The 19,425-nt window shown below is 41.1% G+C and overlaps 1 protein-coding gene across 1 annotated transcript in view; it reads right to left on the reverse strand.

Moving 5' to 3' along the window:
• The window catches only part of MYT1L (myelin transcription factor 1 like), a 361,678-nt gene that overhangs the window by 105,867 nt on the left and 236,386 nt on the right, over positions 1-19,425 (reverse strand). Inside the window, exon 8 of the mRNA XM_069974064.1 lies at positions 3,313-3,647. Coding sequence (XP_069830165.1) covers positions 3,313-3,647 — 335 coding nt within the window. The remainder of the gene's footprint in view (positions 1-3,312; positions 3,648-19,425) is intronic.

A 19,425-nucleotide genomic window follows, 5' to 3' on the forward strand; every position in this document is an offset into this window, starting at 1 on the left:
TGTAATTAACTATTTGTTGTCCTCTTTTGGAGCCTCTTCTCCCTCATCCCCACCTCTCTCCAAAAGAGAACCATGAAGACTGCTTTTTCATGATAAAAATGAATTTTTCGCCTAATAAACCCAATTACAAAGTTTCTTAAAATCGTCTGTACTACTGATTTCTGCAAAAAATAAAATAAAAATAAAATAATAATAATAATAATATTTAACCCTTAGGCGACCCTGGACGTAGCCGTACGTCCAGGGCCGCCTCCCCACGTTTAGAGCGGGGCCACGCTCTGAACCGCCGTGATCCCGGGTGCCGCATGTAGCCCGGGATCGTGGCTATTAGCGGGCACGGTGTGATCGCCGTGCCCGCTAATCAGGTAATCGGAGGCAACTGTCAAAGATGACAGCTGCTTCCGATTACCGGCTGCAGATGATAGGTGGTGGTATAGTGGGGAGATCGCACCTCCGGGACGTTGTCCCGGGGGAGTGATCGCTGTACCTGATGCCGGCCGGGGACTGCTCCAAGATGGCGCCATCCCTGGCTCGGCACTCGTTCGTTTTCCAGCTGCAGCAGCCGAAAGCAAATGAATGCTGATCTCATTGATCTTTGCTGTATAACTATACAGCAAAGATCTCAATGAGAGATCAAAGTGTATATACTAGAAGTCCCCCAGGGGGGATAACACTAACCCCAGGGGGAATAACCCTAACCCCAGGGGGGAATAACCCTAACCCCAGGGGGGAATAACCCTAACCTCAGGGGGGAATAACCCTCACCCCAGGGGGAATAACCCTAACCCCAGGGGGGAATAACCCTAACCCCAGGGGGGAATAACCCTCACCCCAGGGGAAATAACCCTAACCCCAGGGGGGCTTCTAGTATATGTGTAAAAGTAAAAATAAAAGTGATGTTATAAGTAAAAAGCCCCCTCCCCTAATAAAAGTCTGAATCACCCCCCTTTTCCCAGGTTATAAATAAAAATAAACAAACATGTTTGCTATCGCCGCGTGCGTAATCGCCCGAACTATTAATTAATCACATTCCTGATCTCGCACGGTAAATGGCGTAAGCGGAAAAAAAATTCCAAAGTGCAAAATTGCGCATTTTTGGTTGCATCAAATCCAGAAAAATGGTAATAAAAAGCGATCAAAAAGTCCATATGCGCAATCAAGGTACAGAGAAAGTAAACATCATGGTGCAAGAAATGACACCTCATACAGCCCCATAGACCAAAGGATAAAAGCGCTATAAGCCTGGGAATAGAGTGATTTTAAGTGACGTATATTTGTTAACAATGGTTGGAATTTTTAACAGGCCATCAGATACAATAATAGCTATACATGTTATATATCGCTTTAATCGTAACATAGGAAGAACATATATAACAAGTCAGTTTTACCCCAGGGCGAACGACGTAAAAACACAAACTTCCCAAATAAAAGAAATGCGTTTTTTTTTTTTTTCAATTTCACCACACTTTGAATTTTTTTCTGGTTTCGCAGTGTACTTTATGCAAAAATTCAGCCTGTCATTGCAAAGTACAATTAGTGGCGCAAAAAATAAGGGCTCATGTGGGTCTCTAGGTGAAAAAATGCAAGTGCTATGGCCTTTTAAACACAAGGGGAAAAAAACGAAAATACAAAAATTGAAATTGGCCCGATCCTCTAAGGGTTAAACAACAGTGACACTTTAAGTGGTCACGAATGTGATCACCTATGTGATCTGAAGCTTTTTTGTAACACGTTTTGTTAGCCAAAAACGACTCATTACCCCAGAAAAAGTTCATATGTATTGGCCACTAGGTGTCTCCCTAGTGTGTACTGTTAACAGAGTTCCATCTCTAGCAGACAGGAAGTGGTGGCGGGGCTTAGTTAGTGCTATGTGGAGGTGAGAGGGAAAGAGCCTGGGATGTGTTAAGACAATCGATGAGCTTGTCTTTTTTCAGATTGTCCACACTGTACCTGAAAGGTTTATCAATGCTTTCCTCTCATCTCTGACCAGCAATAAAGTTCCAGACATCGTTTCATACCAATTTTCCTCCTACTTTATGTCCACAGTGCTGCTTCCTGAATGTAATCTCCTTTCTGCCTCTATTTACTCTATGTGCTACCTCGCGGTGCAGCTGCTGTTTGTTTTATTATTCTTTTTAAAGATGTGATGTGAAATAAAATAAATAAATAAAAAAATAAAAAAATAAAGAAATAAAAGAAACAACAAAGCTGAAAGGAAGGAGAAATTAAGTTACACTGCAGTGTGGACATACATGAGTAGGTGCACTGGTATTTACACACGGGACAGCGGTCCTTAGCGTTATAGGGGGAGATATGAGAGAATCCTTGATTAACCTTTCAGGAACAGTGTTTTTCATCTTAATAAGCAGTTCGACTAAAATGTTTTAGAGCAATTTTTTGGTGTAAGGTGTAATTTTTGGTAAATGAAATAAATATATTAGGAAGGGTATCAAATGGAGAGAAGGTGTCTGAAATGATAGTGACCATTTAATGGCAGTTATTGCAGTCACTTATAAAAATGTAACAAACACAACTGGAAGAGAAAAAAATCTTGAACGTACTAGAGCCATACTACAATCTATCGCATTGCATCGGTTGACAGATTTGCCACATGTACAGACAATTTTATTTTACTTTACACAGCCTTTTAAGTTAAGTACTTTTTGGGTCAAAAATTTTAGGCAAATTTGACAAACAGGCTCAGATGAACTAAAGCTTTTTATGTGCAAACTTATATTAGACAGCACCGGATTACTAAATTCTACTACATTGGCTCTGGGTTTAAGAATAATGTATGAAGTTTTGAAAGTTCTTAGATTAGAAAAAGTAAAAATTTGGAGGCTGCATGTGAAATATACATATGTTGGTGTATGGTAGAAAACCTTTTTTGGCAATGTTTTGTATTGTACTAAAATATTGTTTGGTAGTTGGTAGATAGATTGGATAAGGCCGTATTAGAAGGCCTAAGCCACACTGCAAACCAGCACCAATCTCCTGGATTGCCACTTAGGGCCAGGGCGGCATGAGCAATGGCTAGACTGTTTGGCCAGGCCTTTGCTTTAATCAGCTGTTGCCTGTGTATCTCCTATTATGCTGTATCTGTAGCCAACAGAAGATTATTTTTTGACAGATAAGAATTCACCTGAACCATTTCCCTGTTTGTTGGCTGACCACTGTCCCTATCAAATGGAGGATACCTGACCTACTTGACACATTATCATCCCGTATATTAGGCTTTTTGGATAGGGGCTGAAGACCACCAGGACAAAGTCCTCCAGTATGACCATCAACTATACCCCAAAAGCAGTTTACCTTGGTCATAATCATCATCGTCCTCATCATCAATGTCTTCATCGTCCTCTTCTATTTCTTCCCCTTCCTCGTCTTCTTCCTCGTCATCTTCTTCGATGTCATCTTCATCATCCCTATCTAACTCTTCGTCTTCCTCGTCTACCTGGTCTTCGTTATCATCGGAATACTCTTCTTCCTCTTCCTTCTCATCCATTTCCTCTGTGCCGTCTGTTTCATAGCACTCGTCTACCGAGGAGTTGTCAGTTCTTGAGGAATATGGTTTTCTTTTTGGTGAAGGTTCTAAAGGCTTGTTTTCTTGAGTTTTCCTTTTCTTGGCCAAAGGACAGCCGTAAACACTGCAATACAGATGAGACCATGATCATTACTGTGTGCCCAGTGATTTTATGTTCTAGCAGTAGTATAATATAGCATTGACCATTAGAGGGGAGCGCAACTCAAGCATGACTGGGTCCGTCTAAACCCGAGTGTGTGGCATTTGATTATCTGTGGCCGCAGAGGTTGGATGCATCCCTAAGGCTGCCTGGAAACCATGTATACAGCCATCAGCAATAGACTGTATCCATGTTTTCTTGGACTTCCTAGGGCTGTATCCAACTTCTTCAGCCATCGGTAATTGGGATTGACACAAACTCAAGTTGTGCTCATCTCTATTGACCATATAACGTCTTATACTGTAATCCTAGCCCATTGTATTCTGTTTTATATTTATTAAGATTTAAAGCATTAGAATGGGATTTACAGACATTTCTGAAAAAATACACGATACACAAAAAACTCAGTTTTGCATAGTTTCGCCTACGGCGCACAGGAGAAGCAGGGATCTACCCACACATATTTGTCAGAATTAGTTACTTCTGGTCCAACATGTTTGACATGGATCCTTCATCCTGTGTCTGGGTCATGCAGCTGCTGTATTTGTCTAGCCTGGGTTTAGCTTTCCTTTTTTGTTTATGCACGGCATGATTATCGTTATGCAACGTCTATGGTGTTAATGTAGCTTCTGTGCTTTACAGCACTAATGTGATCTCATTTACATCTCATTTACATCAATCCTTGCTAATGTAAGGCTCTATTCACACTGTGCTTGTGGTCCGTGTTTGTCACACGTGCAAGGAAATCTCTTGATGTATACAGTATATTCATCTGCCTGTATGCCCAATAACCACCGAAGGTCAGAAGAGTGTCCTCTTGTTTTTTTTCTAATTGCAGTCACGATGTGTTATAAATGTTAATATATATATTTTTTTCTTTCTTTTTAATTTATTTATTTTAATTTTTTTACTATATCTACCTAAAAAGCCTCTTTTTATTATTTTTTTTTTTTCATTCCGCCATATTGTAGGGATCTTGGTATTTCAATTTTTTTCCTATGTACTCCCTTGTTTTTTGCAAGATAAGTTGCTGTTTTCATTTTATAGTATATGGCTATGTTCACACAACGTATTTTTTCATATAACTATGGCCATCATTGCAACAACGGTCGCGATTAATATGAAAATATACGTGCCGTTGCCACCTATGGAATCCAGGATTGAGTGTATACACATGGTATACACTCTGGCCGGGATCCCTAACGGCGCCACAAACAACTGACATATCAGTTTTCCTTAAATAGCGGCCTGAAGAAAACCATGTCAGTGCACACTGGGGAGCAAGTGGCTCCGGCCGCTCGCTCCATAGTGTGCAGTGGAGAGTTCTGATGCGGGCGCGCACTGATGTGCCTGCATCAAGACTCTGCGGCCATAAAGATCATCCGGCCAGCACTGCAGTATCGTCCGGGATGATCTTTTCTAGGACGGCCGTTCCGTGACCCAACCTGTGTATAAACATGGCCTATAAGACTTTTTGATCCCTTTTTATTCCCTGCCTTTAGCAGCATAGCTAAAGGTTCACAGGCCCCAATCTAAACTTTGGACACTTACATTCTCCCCCAACTATGGTTTTATCGATGTGCTGTCTGTATAATTAAGAGGGTTTTTAAAAAAAAAAAAAAAAAACCTTTGCGGATAACAAATTGAGAAGAAGGGGTTAACACACACTTCTTATCTTCTCTGCTCCTGTCAGTGCAGTCTCTTCTTTTCTCACTTTACTTCTCTGACCTCTCACCTCTGTGACATCTTTGCCCCTGTCAGTGCTACTGCTGAGTATTGGAGTTGAATTTTAGCAGTCAGGCCTTGCAGTTGTCCGTAATTGCGGATCCACAATCACGGTTCAACTTAGAGCACATTCCCCCATAAAAATAAGTTAACATGTGAATGAGACCTTAAGCGGTCAACCTTAAAGAGCCCCCCCCCCCCTCCCCGATGAGTGAGTAGTGAGACATTTTTTTTGATGACAGCTATGCTTTATTGTCCATTTCTATCAGATTTTATATTAAAACATCTTGAGTTTTTATTTCTATAAATTACATAAATATTTATTCGATTTCAATAGCCATTGTAGGTAAGTTTTCTTTTTCTGTTCCATACATTTCCTCTTATAATATACATTCTTAAATATACAGAAATGCCAAACCTCTGGTTTCCCACAACCTAAATTCATTTCCTATAGAACAGCAGCTAAATATATGACAGCAACATTACCAGAAGAAGAAGAAGAAAAAAAGCCAACCACTTGCACAATTGTAGCCTACAGCCTATCCGGGGCTGCTTTATTACAACCCTTCTATAAGACCTCCAGGTTATTTACTTTGACGGGTTTCATATCTTATTGATTGCATCAAAGGCTGAAAAAAAATAAAAATTCTCCAGCTTTCCTAAGCGACCGAGGTGCTGAATAGGAAGCTGATCCATTCCTCCCCCCATTGTTTCCTCTTCCTCCCTCAATAACCCAGACATGAAACATAAATGCGCGGCATCCGCAGCAGGGATTTCATGTGCTCTATATAAGAGACGCGGCTTTAAAAATGTATAGCGTAGACTCTGCAAAGTTCAACCAAGGACAGGGCCGCTCAATGCTTCTGCCGTCTACTGAGCCATCGTACACGACGTTTCACTGCGGACTGATTAACCATCTTCTTGCCCCAAATAATATTCCCCAGTCAAAGGCTAATCAATTACCGGCTAATGCAATTCATTGGCATAATTGATGAAGCTAGCGGCGGCCCGGGTGAAAGCGATACACGTCTGCAGTAACCTATGAGGGTATACATGTATCCACATATCCGATGACTCCACTCTAGGAGATAATCACATCACTAAAATGCAATTTAACCATTAAGTGAGATACACAAATTTTCTGACTTCTTTGCGTCAAATAATTATTAAAATATTTCAACGCGGGCGATGATGATTCCGGATTTAATGATCCCTGAAAATGCTTACTGTCTGTAGGAGAGCGACGCTCAATCTCTTCATCCATTAGCCTTTTTACTCTGTCAACGTGCTTATAAATATTATTTTTATATACTACCCCCCCCCTTTTTTTTTTTTTTTTTTTTTTTTTTTTTTTTACAGATTTCATGCTCTTTTGCCATGAAAATAAATTGTAGGAATTCATCTTCGAAATTCATAGTTGCAATTTGTCTCACGTATAGATGAGGGAATACCACTTAGCTCGCCCCGGGGTAGTAAATACATGATGCTAATCACTCTGCTATCGGATGGGCAAAAGGAATTAAGTTATGGTTTTTTCTATGCATAAAGAATTTTTAATGATCGTTTGTACCTGACACGGGATTCTCGAGATTCAGCGAAAACTGCATTAAGATCTACTTAAGGGGCCATGGACAGGGATATCCTTCTACCCATCTGACAGCCATTCAGCAGTTAGGGTGATAATCTCTGCTGCCGCGGTGCCAATCTGATTACTCTGGAATGACGGGAATGTATCGGTGCCACTTAGAAACCGATCTCCCGGATAATTAGAACCGTAATGGTCGTCAATTCTACGGTTGGAGGACCAAAAACGGGGACCGAACGTTGATAGATTTTAATTCTGGTACTGCAATACAGTTCTGTTAGAACGGGTGGGGGATTGCTGGAAAATGTCTCTGCTGGTGTCAGGTGAATATATAGATATTGATGGAAAATTAATAGAACCAATAACAAAAACATGTAATATAACGACTAAATAAAAAAAATATTATAACTACTAAATAAAATCACATTATGAATAGTCTTGATAGGATCCGTCAATATGTTCAGGTTTGTCGACGTTATCTAAACCCGAACGCTCAGTATTTTATTCCCGGAGGCTGTAGAAGTCGAATGCCACCCTAGGGAGTCCTGGAAAACATGGATATAGCCATAGATGTATCATTATCAAGGTGATATTCCCTACGGGGGAAAAGGGTAACCATGGTGGCTACACATGATGCACACCAACAGTGCCAGACAGACCCCACTGACTATAATAGGGTGAGCTTGGTCAGTGTCATGGTGTCCATTAATTTATATAATATAATTTTATTGAATGATGCTCAATTTTATTTGAGATTTTGATGGAGACTGATACAGAATCTACAGATGTGAACAGAGCCCTATATAACCGCATACATGGAACAGGTCACAGCGTAGGTAAGGGGTCTCAGGTACAAAACCAAAGTGTCTATTTAAGAGTCCACCATCTTACAAAATCAGTCCACCATCTTACAAAAATTAGCAATGTTTCAGAAGGTAAAACTCCCTTTATTAAGCCTGTAAACTTTAAAGGGTTATTCCCATCTCAATAAAGTTATACTTGTAGGACTCGCCGATTAAAATATTTTTACAAATACAATCATTTAGCAAACTTGTCTCCTTCTCCTGATATGCTGCTATTTCCCTCTGATTGTCGACAGCTCATTGTCTCGGTTACCGACCACCACTCTGCTCTAAAAGCAATAAGCTGGCAGGTGCATATATATAGCTACAATGTAGATATAGAGATATCAGGGGACATATATGAAGACCGAGGTACAAGTACTCGAGTGTTAACTGAAGACCTGCCCCCAATTGCCCCGACCTGTGCCTGCCATACGGTGGGCACAGAAATTTATACCTGCTCCTCAGCAGGTATAGGTTTCTGCTATGATAAATCAGGCACAGGAAGAGACCACAGCTCCTCCTTACCTTGCTGTGCCCTCCTCGCCCACCCATCAGCTGAGCGGGGGATACGACTGGCTGGCTAGGGAGAAGGGACCAACTTCCCTTGCACACGCCAGTGGTGCAGGCTTCGTAAATGTCCCCCATTGTGTATACTATAGCTATATACACACCAGCCAGACCACTGCTTTTAGAGCAAAGCTATGGTCTGTAACCTAGAAAACGAGATGTCAACAATGTGAAAAACAACAGTTCGGCTTGGAAAAGCTATGTAAACACATTGAAACTGCTATTGCCTATAGCACCTTATTACCTGTTCAAAATACTTAAGGATCTTTGACTGCCTCAGTCTTTATACTTTTTATCCTTAAATTCATCAAATGTGCAGATTACAGAGACCAACAAGTATGCACACTGGTGTCTATTCTAGAAGTGATATCATCACCTATGCATTAGATAGGGGATAACTTTTGATCATGAAAATACCTTTTAAGTCTTGCCCCTGGACCCCAGAATATCCAGAAAACCACTACCTTGTTCTTAATGGTTACATTCTGCATGCTAACTAGTGATTAGTGAAAAGTATTCGATCGAATACTATGCTATTCGAGCTATTCGTTTTCGTTCGAATATTCGAACGAAAGCGCAGTAAAAATTCGATTCGATAATAAACATGCAGGGGGGAGGGACAGGCAATAGGAATAGGCAGGACTTTAAATAAAAAAGCTTTAATTGTGATTGGCTGGCTAAACTACGTCATCTCCTGAATATAAGAATAGGGGATTTCAGATTCGTGTCACTTGCTGGTTGGAGCTAGAGAGGGACAGACTGTATACCAGGGAGAGAAAGCTTTTAGGTGAAGTTAGGTAGGAAGGGACCCTCAAAAGCCCTTGTTAGGGCTAAAAGTATAAAAACCATAGATGTAGAAGGTGTTTTGAGACAGTGGGGGAGATTTATCAAAGGGTGTAAAATTTAGACTGGTGCAAACTGCCCACAGCAACCAATCACAGCTCCTCTTTCCTTTCAGCACTGCCTAAAGCTGAGCTGTGATTGGTTGCTGTGGGCAGTTTGCACCAGTCTAAATTTTACACCTTTTGATAAATCTCCCCCAGTGTGTTCAGGGTCCTATTAGAAGAAGCGATTTTTAACATTTACCGAAAAACGATAAACATTTGCAAACAAGATTGTTTATCGTTAACCTGAAATCGTTTACCATATAACATAGAACTGTAGTCGTTAGTTCCCATCGTTATTGCGAACCTTACTAAGATCGTTTACTCCATCTGATCCCAGCAAAACAATGAACAATGTGCAATTACACTGAACAACTAGTGAACAAATGTGGAACTTGAGCAAACGAATGTGGAATTACAGCGAACGATTAGCAAACAATAGCAAACGATAATCGTCCTGTGTAATAGGGCTCTTGGGTAGGATGGGACCCCCCCCAAAGTAAGATGCAACCAGGCAAGCTTCCCCTGCTGTCCCAGATGCATTTAAGAGGTTTTTGGCATCATTTCCTGAGGTGTCATTGTGCACTTGGTGACCTCCTAGTGGTCGAATATTGATTTTAAAGTCCCGAGTATTTTTCTCCCATAGACTATAATGGGATTTGATATTTGATCGAATATATGAATATCAGGGGCTATTCGAATCGAATTTTGAATTTTCGAATATTTCACTATTCGCTCATCTCTAATGCAAACCCCTATAATTCGTACAATGCTCTGGAATCAAGGGCGCTTTAATAATAAATAATAATAACAACCATAACACAAAAAGTACACTACACTAAAGGATAATTGGGGAAAAAAAAAAAAAAGTTCCCGGTCCACTCTCCAAGTGGTGTAAATGGTGTCTGTGTTTATAGAACGTTACAAATCCTGGCTTCAGAACAGACGTTATCACCAAACATCTAACACCACCATGTCCCCGGAGCCGTCATGGACAAGGTCTATAAATGGTTAAATCAGCAAAATCCATAAAAGCTGCAATAATTTCAGATTAATTTGAAATGAAGGCAGCCACAGTTTACCTGCTTTTAGTGAGCCGGCAATCATTTTATAGAAGGTAAGTATTCACATACATTAACAATAAAGGTTAGACAAGTAACGACAGGAAATAGGAGCGACAGGAAAGCAGATTGGGGATAATTAAGGCTTCAATCACTAAATGGAAGTATGCATTTTTCGTCTGATACATTAACCTAGCGAGTCACCAAGGGCATTACGCATGCAGTTAGGAAAGTACATGGACAGATACTTATTATATCCTACATTGGACAGTACAAAAGCTCACAGAGGGGTGTAGCTATAAACTAACATTATTCATCAAACTAAGTACAGCCGCTTGATGGACCACCTACCAATACTAGCAGCCTATGCCCTGAGATCACATCTTATTATTTAGTTTGATACAATAAAATATTTTGCCTAGATTTAAAACTGCCTTAAAGGTGTTATCCAGCATATAATTTTTTTTCGGTATATATTGCTGGCCTGTTGGTAAACATAATAAACATGGTATGCTTACCTCTCCGCGCTCCCCTGGGGTCCTGATGCGGCCTCTCCGCTGTCTGCAGCCCGGCTACTTCTAAGATGAACTTGTCCCGGGAGTGACAGTCCACTAAACCAATCACTGGCTTGTCTTGGAAGTAGTGGAGCTGCAGTCAGTCGGGGACAACGGAGAGGCTGCATCAGGACATCGGGGGAACGCAGAGGTAGGCATAAGATGTTCATAAAATATATTTCAAAAAAATTAAAATGATGGATAACCCCTTTAAGCCTAGAAAAAAACCTGCAGTAAGCTCCAAAATCAAACTACATAAGCTGTGATGCTTATAGTGGTGGTTGTCTCTATAGATGAGAGAACTGAATTGCCATAAATATTGAATTTGGTCCAAATTAAAAAATAATAATAATAAAAAAATAATATTAATATAAATAATGAGATTATTTTTAGATCCATTTCAACCCAGAGGTCCTCTAAGTGGCCGTTGCTGTACATATTGCAGCTTCCAATTACTTTATTTACTGGGCTACATGCTCTTTACCCTGTGCAGCCAGAAACGAGTATAATATGTACAGTAGGAGCAGGGACCCTTGTCTTTGACAGGAGTCCCTGCTTCTCTATGAACTTTGCATGTGTAATTGCAGAAAGATCTGATTTTTAAATCAGGCCCGGAAGGGATCTCAGGAGATTCCCTCATCTCTATTTATCTCAAAAGAACATCCATTTCAGGTAGAAACCAGCCAGACCATATGATCAAGTGATCACTGCGGGTATGAGAGCTGTGAAGAGCATAATATTGTCCTACAGCGGCCACTGGAGGGGACATGCAGTATTACACTTTTAGAAGCTGTGATGAGTCGTTTTTCTGTATTCTTACTAGAAAGGTATGACTCAATAACTAACTGGCTGTTATTATTTGGGGGGGTGTCTCTATACTTTTTGACACTATCCAATCAGAGATGGACAATCGGCCCCAACTGGCAAATAGTTGTTGAGTTAATCATATATTTCTAGAAAGAATAACAGAGGAACGGCACATTACACAGCTATAAGAAGAGGTGATCCAGAATTGTTATTTCATGGGGAATACAAGGATTTACTAAACAAACAGGTCAGGAGTGGTGTCAGGTTCCTTTTAACTCTAAACTCAACATATCCTTAGATGTATGATGTTATATTATCATTATGAGATGTCTATGCTATGTCTGTCTATGGGTCGACACCCAGGGTTTGTTATGTAATTGAAGCCATTTGAGTGTTCTGATAACGTGTCGTGATATTTTGTTGTATTTCTATCATGAGAAATTGGAATGGATGGATGGTACAGTAAATGTGAATATATCTATACTCTACAGACCAGTATGCATTAAGCGAAAACTTGGAAAGCTGATTTTTATTACATTAAAGAGAATCTATCAACACATAACAAAGTGATGTGCTTCAGCAAGTGCTACATAACCCATTGACTGGTGACTAGAGATGAGCGAACCTCGAGCATGCTTAAGTCCATCCGAACTCGAACTTTCGGTATTTGATTAGCGGTGGCTGCTGAAGTTGGATAAAGCCCTAAAGCTATGTGGAAAACATGGATATAGTCATTGGCTGTATCCATGTTTTCCAGACAACCTTAGAGCTTTATCCAAGTTCAGCAGCCCCGGCTAATCAAATACCGAACGTTCGGGTTCGGGTGGACTCAAACCCGAACCCGGTTCGCTCATCTCTACTAGTGACATGTGGTCATTGCTGAAAGAAGACGCAGACACAACCATATGGTGTCTCATGGATAATCAAGCCACAGGGTGCCATAACTAGCCAGTGGTGCATGCTTTGGAATGGCACAGCTAAGGCATATTACTATAAGCAGCCTGTAGGTGGTCTTCGTTAAAGGGGTCTGACATAGACTGGGCCTTTGTGTACTGTGCTGAGTAATCCAAATTCACCAAAAACTGCACCAACATCACCAGCAGGATTCTTGTTTGGGGTACCCCTACACTTTCAGTAACTCAACAGTTATCTCTCCCATCCTCCCCATACACATGAATGTTCGGCACAACGTTCATATATTCTGTATTAGGAGTGTTCAAGTAAGCTGCAACCAGGCACCTCTAGAGCCAGGTCCAAGAACAATAGGGTAGGACATTGAAAAATTGAAAATTCCTTGGATGTGACGTTGGTCTATCGTCCCCCAACACTGTCTTTATTAAATTGAAACTGTCATCAGTGATCTAATGATCGTTCAGGATGCCCCTCCCGCAGCTCCCCCCTGCCTACCTTGCTCCTTTCTGTCTGTATGTGTAATAGCACAGGTAGTTAACAGGAAATTAGGAGAACACAAGCACTGATCTGCCAGTTCGGCGCTCGCTTCCTCCTCTTCATCGTTCCATAACCCTTAAGGCCGTATTACACCAAAAGATGTCTGACAGATTATTTTACAGATTTTTTTCAGCCAAAGCCAGGAATGGATTTGAAAAGAGGAGAAATTTCAGTCTTATCTTTACGACTTGTTCTCCGTTCCTGACTTTGGCTGAAAAAATCTGTCAGATAATCTGTCAGACATCTTTTGGTGTAATAGGGCCCTTAGAGTTACTATTAGCCTGATACACCTGAATGAGGCCCGTTTGTAGACTGTTTGTATTAGTTTGCACCAAGAATTAGACAGCTCTAGTAGATATGCGCCATTGGTTTAAACATATTTTAACTACAAATGCTTCACGGCAAAAACTGTACCATGGCAATTCCATGGTAATTCACAGTAAAATAAGCACCACATGGTGAGCGGCCATTTGGCACACTACTACTGTGGTGAACCCAAACCTTAAACTGGTAGAAAATATCAAGTTACAAAGAAAAGAAAAAAAAAATCAAGTTACTTACACATATACTGAGGAGGCGGCTGTTATCTCAAGGTTTTTCTGCCACACTCCCACCATTTCTAATGGCAATTACTCCTCCAGGAATGGGATGAGGCATGGATGTGTGCATATGTATGAGCTCTCTATACGTGTACCAAACAACAAACATAGTCTGCTGTGCCGGCTGTGCAGTCATTGGGTTTTCTCTAGTAGAGGGCACTAGCCAAGGGCACAAAATGCAAATTCTGTCTTGGCACCATCCAAAGTCTCCCTCTCCCATTTATCATCCTTAAAATGTGTAATGCCAGTTCTATTTCTTCCTCAGCTGAATATCTGGATTTCTCTGCAAATTGATAGTTAGAACATAATATCGTTGGCAAATGGAGGAATCGTAAGTAGCAATGTGCGGATGAACCGACGGACCCATGTGCTGCGGGTTCGCTCATCGAAGGTCCAAGATGAAGAAGAACAAGAATTAATGTGTAACTTGCTGTGCAATCCTGCGAAACCTCTGGCACTCAAAATGTATAATCAGCAACTCGGCATCTCATTACTCGTACATTAACAGGTATTCCATTTTCTTAGAAAGGGCAGATCAAAATGTCAGGCTAGTCTGGAAAGAATCAATAATGAACGGAACCCATCATGTAATTAAATGCTCGTATACTGTCCCTCCATGGATGAGGATGGGAATTAACATGCACATGCTTTATGTTTTTAGTCGCTTTCTCGTGTTTATATCATAACTGGTACACAACACGGGCAGCAGAACCGATCAATGGTGCTACTGTAAACTGTTGCATGTACTACTAGACTGGTGAGTATAGCTTGTGAAAGGGGTCATTGGCCCAGGGAATTGAATGCCAGACTGTGTCAACAAGCCCCTTATAGAATATTTTATATACTTTCCGTGCTTATATATTAATTTACGTTGAGTGGCTGCAGTAAGGGGGACATGGGCTCCTCTGCTGCCGCCAACATCCGTTTTGGGAGCCGCAGGGCTGGCTAAGCCTTACAGTTAGCAGTGCCTCACTCTGATCCAGTGCAGCATTAAAACGTTCACAGCCTATTATAACAGTAGTTATCAGACCTGGAAGCAAATACGAGATTGCAGATGATCCCCCTGTTGACATAGAGCATGGGTCTCCAAACTTCGGCCCTCCAGCTGTTGCGAAAACACAACTCCCATCATGCCCAGACAGCTAAAGCTTTGGATTTTGCTGTCCAGGCATGATGGGAAATGTAGTTTTGCAACAGCTGGAGGGACGCAGTTTGGAGACCCATGACATAGAGCATCATGTCTACACTATTAAGTAATCACTATTATTACTTTGAGTATATTGCAAAATAGGGGAAAACATGCATGCTTGGCCCAGTGTGCATGTTTATGGGGAAGTCAGAAGAGAAAACTGATGACCAATCTAGTCTAGTAGTAGCTACCAGATCTGGAAGAAGATATCAAATGAAACAGCTCAAGTGCAAACCCAACAGATGGCAGATGATAACCTTGTTGACATAGCACATCCCCGTTACATGCCATAAGCTATCGAGTCCGGTTTAGCAGTCATTAGTACAGATCGGAAAGCTCATATGTAACCACACATCTCAAGTTCAAAATCAAGAGATTGCAGGTGATCCCCCTGTTGACATAAGGCATCATGTTTACATGCCATACGGTGTCACTGTTAACATTTTATAATTATTGCACGGTGGAGACAAACATGCACGCTTGGAGTCAAAAGAGAAAAGTGTCAGGCAATGGCTACCTGGCCCAGTCTTGAAGTAGATACCAGTTCAGACTTGGAAGCAAACATGCAACCCACAGCTCAGATGCAAGCCCAACAGATTACAGGTGATCCCCCTGTGCGATATAGGGCATCATGTTTACGTAAGGTATCACCATTATTGCTTTATAATTATTGCTTAGTGGAAAAAAGCATGCACGGTTGGGAAAGTGTACATGTTTATGGAGGAGATGGAAGGAGAAAACTGTCGGGCAACAGTTATCTAATCCAGACTGGTCTAGTATAGCATCGATTACCAGTCCGGACCTGAAAGACAACATGCAACTACACAGCTCAGGGGTAGGCCCAACAGATTGCAGATGATACCCCTGTCGATATAGACCACCATGTTTACATAAGGTATCACCGTTATTACGCTAAAAAATCTTGCATAGTTGACAAAACTATCCAAGCTTGGCCAACTGTTCACGTTTATGGAGTCGGAAGAGAAAACTGTCCGCCAATGGCTATCTGCTCTACTCTACTCTAGTCTAGTAGTTACCAGTCCAGACCTAAATGGAAATATGCATCCAAACAGATCAGCTGCACATCCAGCAGACTGCAGGCCATAAGACTACTGATATAGGACATCCTATTTACCTGCCATAAGGTTTTACCACTAAAACTTTATAATTATTGCAGATTGGGAAAAAAAGAAAACCATGCATGCTTGGAGTCAGAAAAGAAAACTGTCGGGGCACTATCTACCTAGTCTAGTCTATCTGTAGACCTGGAAGCAAAAATGCAACCACACAGTTCAGGTTCAAGCATAACAGATTGCAGATGATACCCCTGTCAATATAGACCATCATGTTTACATAAAGTATCATCATTATTACTAAAATCTTGCATAGTTGAGAAAAACAGCCAAGCTTGGCCAATTGTTCATGTTTATGGAGTCGAAAGAGAAAACTTTCAGCCAATGGCCATCTGCTCTACTCTACTCTTGTTTAGTAGCTATCAGTCCAGATCTGGAAGGAAATATGCAACCGCATGGATCAGGTGCACATTCAACAGATTTCAGGTGACCCCTCCTATTATTATACAAAGACCATTATGCTTACATGCCATAAGGTCTCACCACTAAAACTTTATAATTATTGCAGATTGGAAAAAAATAAAAACACGCATGCTTGGAGTCGGGAAAAAAAATCTGTAGACCTGGAAGCAAATATGCAACCACAGAGCTCAGAAGCATGCATAACAGATTGCAGATGATCCCTCTGTCATTATAGGCCATCATGTTTACATAAGGTATCACCATTATTTCTCTACAAAATCTTGCATAGTTGACAAAAACATCCAAGCTTGGCCAATCGTTCACGTTTATGGAGTCGGAAGAGAAAACTGTCCGCCAATGGCTATCTACTCTACTCTAGTCTAGTCTAGTAGTTACTAGAGATGAGCGAACCTGGAGCATGCTCAAGTCGATCCGAACCCGAACTTTCGGTGGCTGCTGAACTTGGATAAAGCCCTAAGGCTATGTGGAAATCATGGATATAGTCATTGGCTGTATCCATGTTTTCCAGACAACCTTAGAGCTTTATCCAAGTTCAGCAGCCCCAGCTAATCAAATGCCGAACGTTCGGGTTCGGATCGACTCGAACCCGAACCCGGTTCGCTCATCTCTAGTAGTTACCCGTCCAGACCTGGAAGCAAATATGTAACCAGCTCAGGTGCACACCTAGCAGATTGCAGGCCATAACCCTACTGACATGGGGCATCCTATTTACCCGCCATAAGCTATCACCTTTAAAGCTTTGTAAGATGTTACAAAGAAGGGGGGAATAAAAAAAAAAAGAGGCATAAGGAATTGAGGAGAACAAGCAAGAAAATGCCTTCTTTTCCCGTCTGCTGTGAAGTGAGATCCAGAGAGCCTGACAGTGTGTACAGAATATTTTATGAATATCCCACCGTGCTCCCTGTTGTAGAGGAGCCATACATTAATTAGAGCATTCGGCAGACACTGCAATGTGTTACACGCATCCAAGTGAATCTTCATTTTTCACATGCAGTGCCACACTAATTAAAATCAGCTTTGCAATTAAATGTGGAAAATTGTGTTCTATTTCCAAGCATGGACCAAGAAGAGAATGCATTTATTTTTAGAATATTTTATTTTGATGCAAATGACTATCCCATCACAGTGAAACCTGCAGAAAAAGGAAATAGAAGGATTTCTCTCTCCCTCTCTCGATTTTTTTTTTTTTTTTTTTTGCCGGTATAATACATAGTCTTCTCGGTTGCAAGTTGCAATGCTTTACTATCTCTCTGCCAGTACCTGGCCTTGTTCCAATGCTTTTAGTGAGTGCTATCTGTCAAGGCATGAATAATACAGCCCCAAGGCTGTCGGCTGAATCCAAATGAGGCATACATCAGGAAGAAAGCACTCGACTTTAGCTCCAGAACATGCTCCTGTGAAGACAGGCAATTATTCACCCACGGCTGCAGCCATGGCAATCAAACTGGTGGGTGAAAAGGTATATGAAATGAAAAAGAGAGAGAGGGAGAGCGAAACAGAGAGGGAGAGGAGGACGGAACAACAAGCAGATAAAATTCTATAATTTTCTAATGAAGGATGTGAAATCCCTTATTTGCATATTTCTCGCATGTACTGTTAACTCTTCAGGGGAACTGAAGGGTCTGATCAGTGATCGAGGCTTCACGTGAAGAACATTTCCCAGAGTACAGGTAGATCCTGGCGTTACTTGCCCACGGTATTCCTCACTGACCTAAGAGATGACGTGTGGCAGCCGGCAGGCTCAGCTGACACCCAAGTATTATTTATTGATATGTGCAATTTTGTCACTTCCTAAGTAAGATGTAAGCGTAATAGCGTGTACGGTAAGAAGGTCGGTATATAGGTCAACCCTGTGTACGAGGCTTCTTGCAGCGTAGAGGCGGCCTACTGTTGATGGATCTTAATATAGCCTAGTTTGCCAAGGGCAACACGACTCGTACATCCACGTATTCGGATTGACAATGATCTATATTTTTTTACAGATCCGTCAACAGCAGCTCATAGACAGTTAAGTATCAAAAATGAGATTTGTTAGTATTATATGTTCTATAGCATATCCTGTCAATGCATAATTCTTATTGGGAAAGCATAATACATGTAAAAAGCCACATATTAATGGGGGAGATTTATCAAAGGGACAGTAGGCCGGTTGCCCATGAGGCAGAAATCCAAGGGTAGACTTTGTTGTATATTTTGCAGCATATCGCTCTGATGGGAATATGCGCGGCGTGAACTTCCCCTAACATCGCTGATTATATTACCTATGCTAATGAACACAGCTCTGGAGAATACAGGTTACATAACATTTGTTACCCACACTATGGGCTTGCATTTCTATTTTTTTTTTCTGTGTAGGGTTTTTATAGGCTTTGTGTTTTTTTGTTTTTTTTAATCTAGAGCACCTTCCAATGGATCCATATCGGTACCGAATTCAGCCCGGAAAAGTCAATGGATGGAATTAAACAGCATATGTTCCGTTATCATATACAGTATTTCCTAAATGTGTTACATTTTGTTGCATCCATATCCATATATCAACAACAACAACAACACATATATGCCTCCATATGTCAGGTATATTTTCACGTGGTTTCACTAGTGTGAACAAGCCCATAGTGTTGGTAACAAATGTTATGTAACCTGTAATCTCCAGAGCTGCATTCATTAGCATAGGTAATATAATCAGCGATGTTAGGGGAAGTTCATGCAGTGCATATTATATATATATATATGGAATACAGATCCACAATGGAGACTTACTGTAATTTTGCGGTATCATGTGGATGTTACTGTGACATGTACTCCCTTACCTAACCATTGTGCAGACCAACCCCCACTTTATAGCAGCGGGACTTGCTAATGGTAGTGGCCTCTCTCAGCAGGAGAATGCCCCGGGGGCACACTGTAGGCTTTGTACAGAA

Source organism: Dendropsophus ebraccatus, chromosome 6, assembly GCF_027789765.1.
Source record: "Dendropsophus ebraccatus isolate aDenEbr1 chromosome 6, aDenEbr1.pat, whole genome shotgun sequence".
In the NCBI taxonomy this organism is placed as follows: domain Eukaryota; kingdom Metazoa; phylum Chordata; class Amphibia; order Anura; family Hylidae; genus Dendropsophus; species Dendropsophus ebraccatus.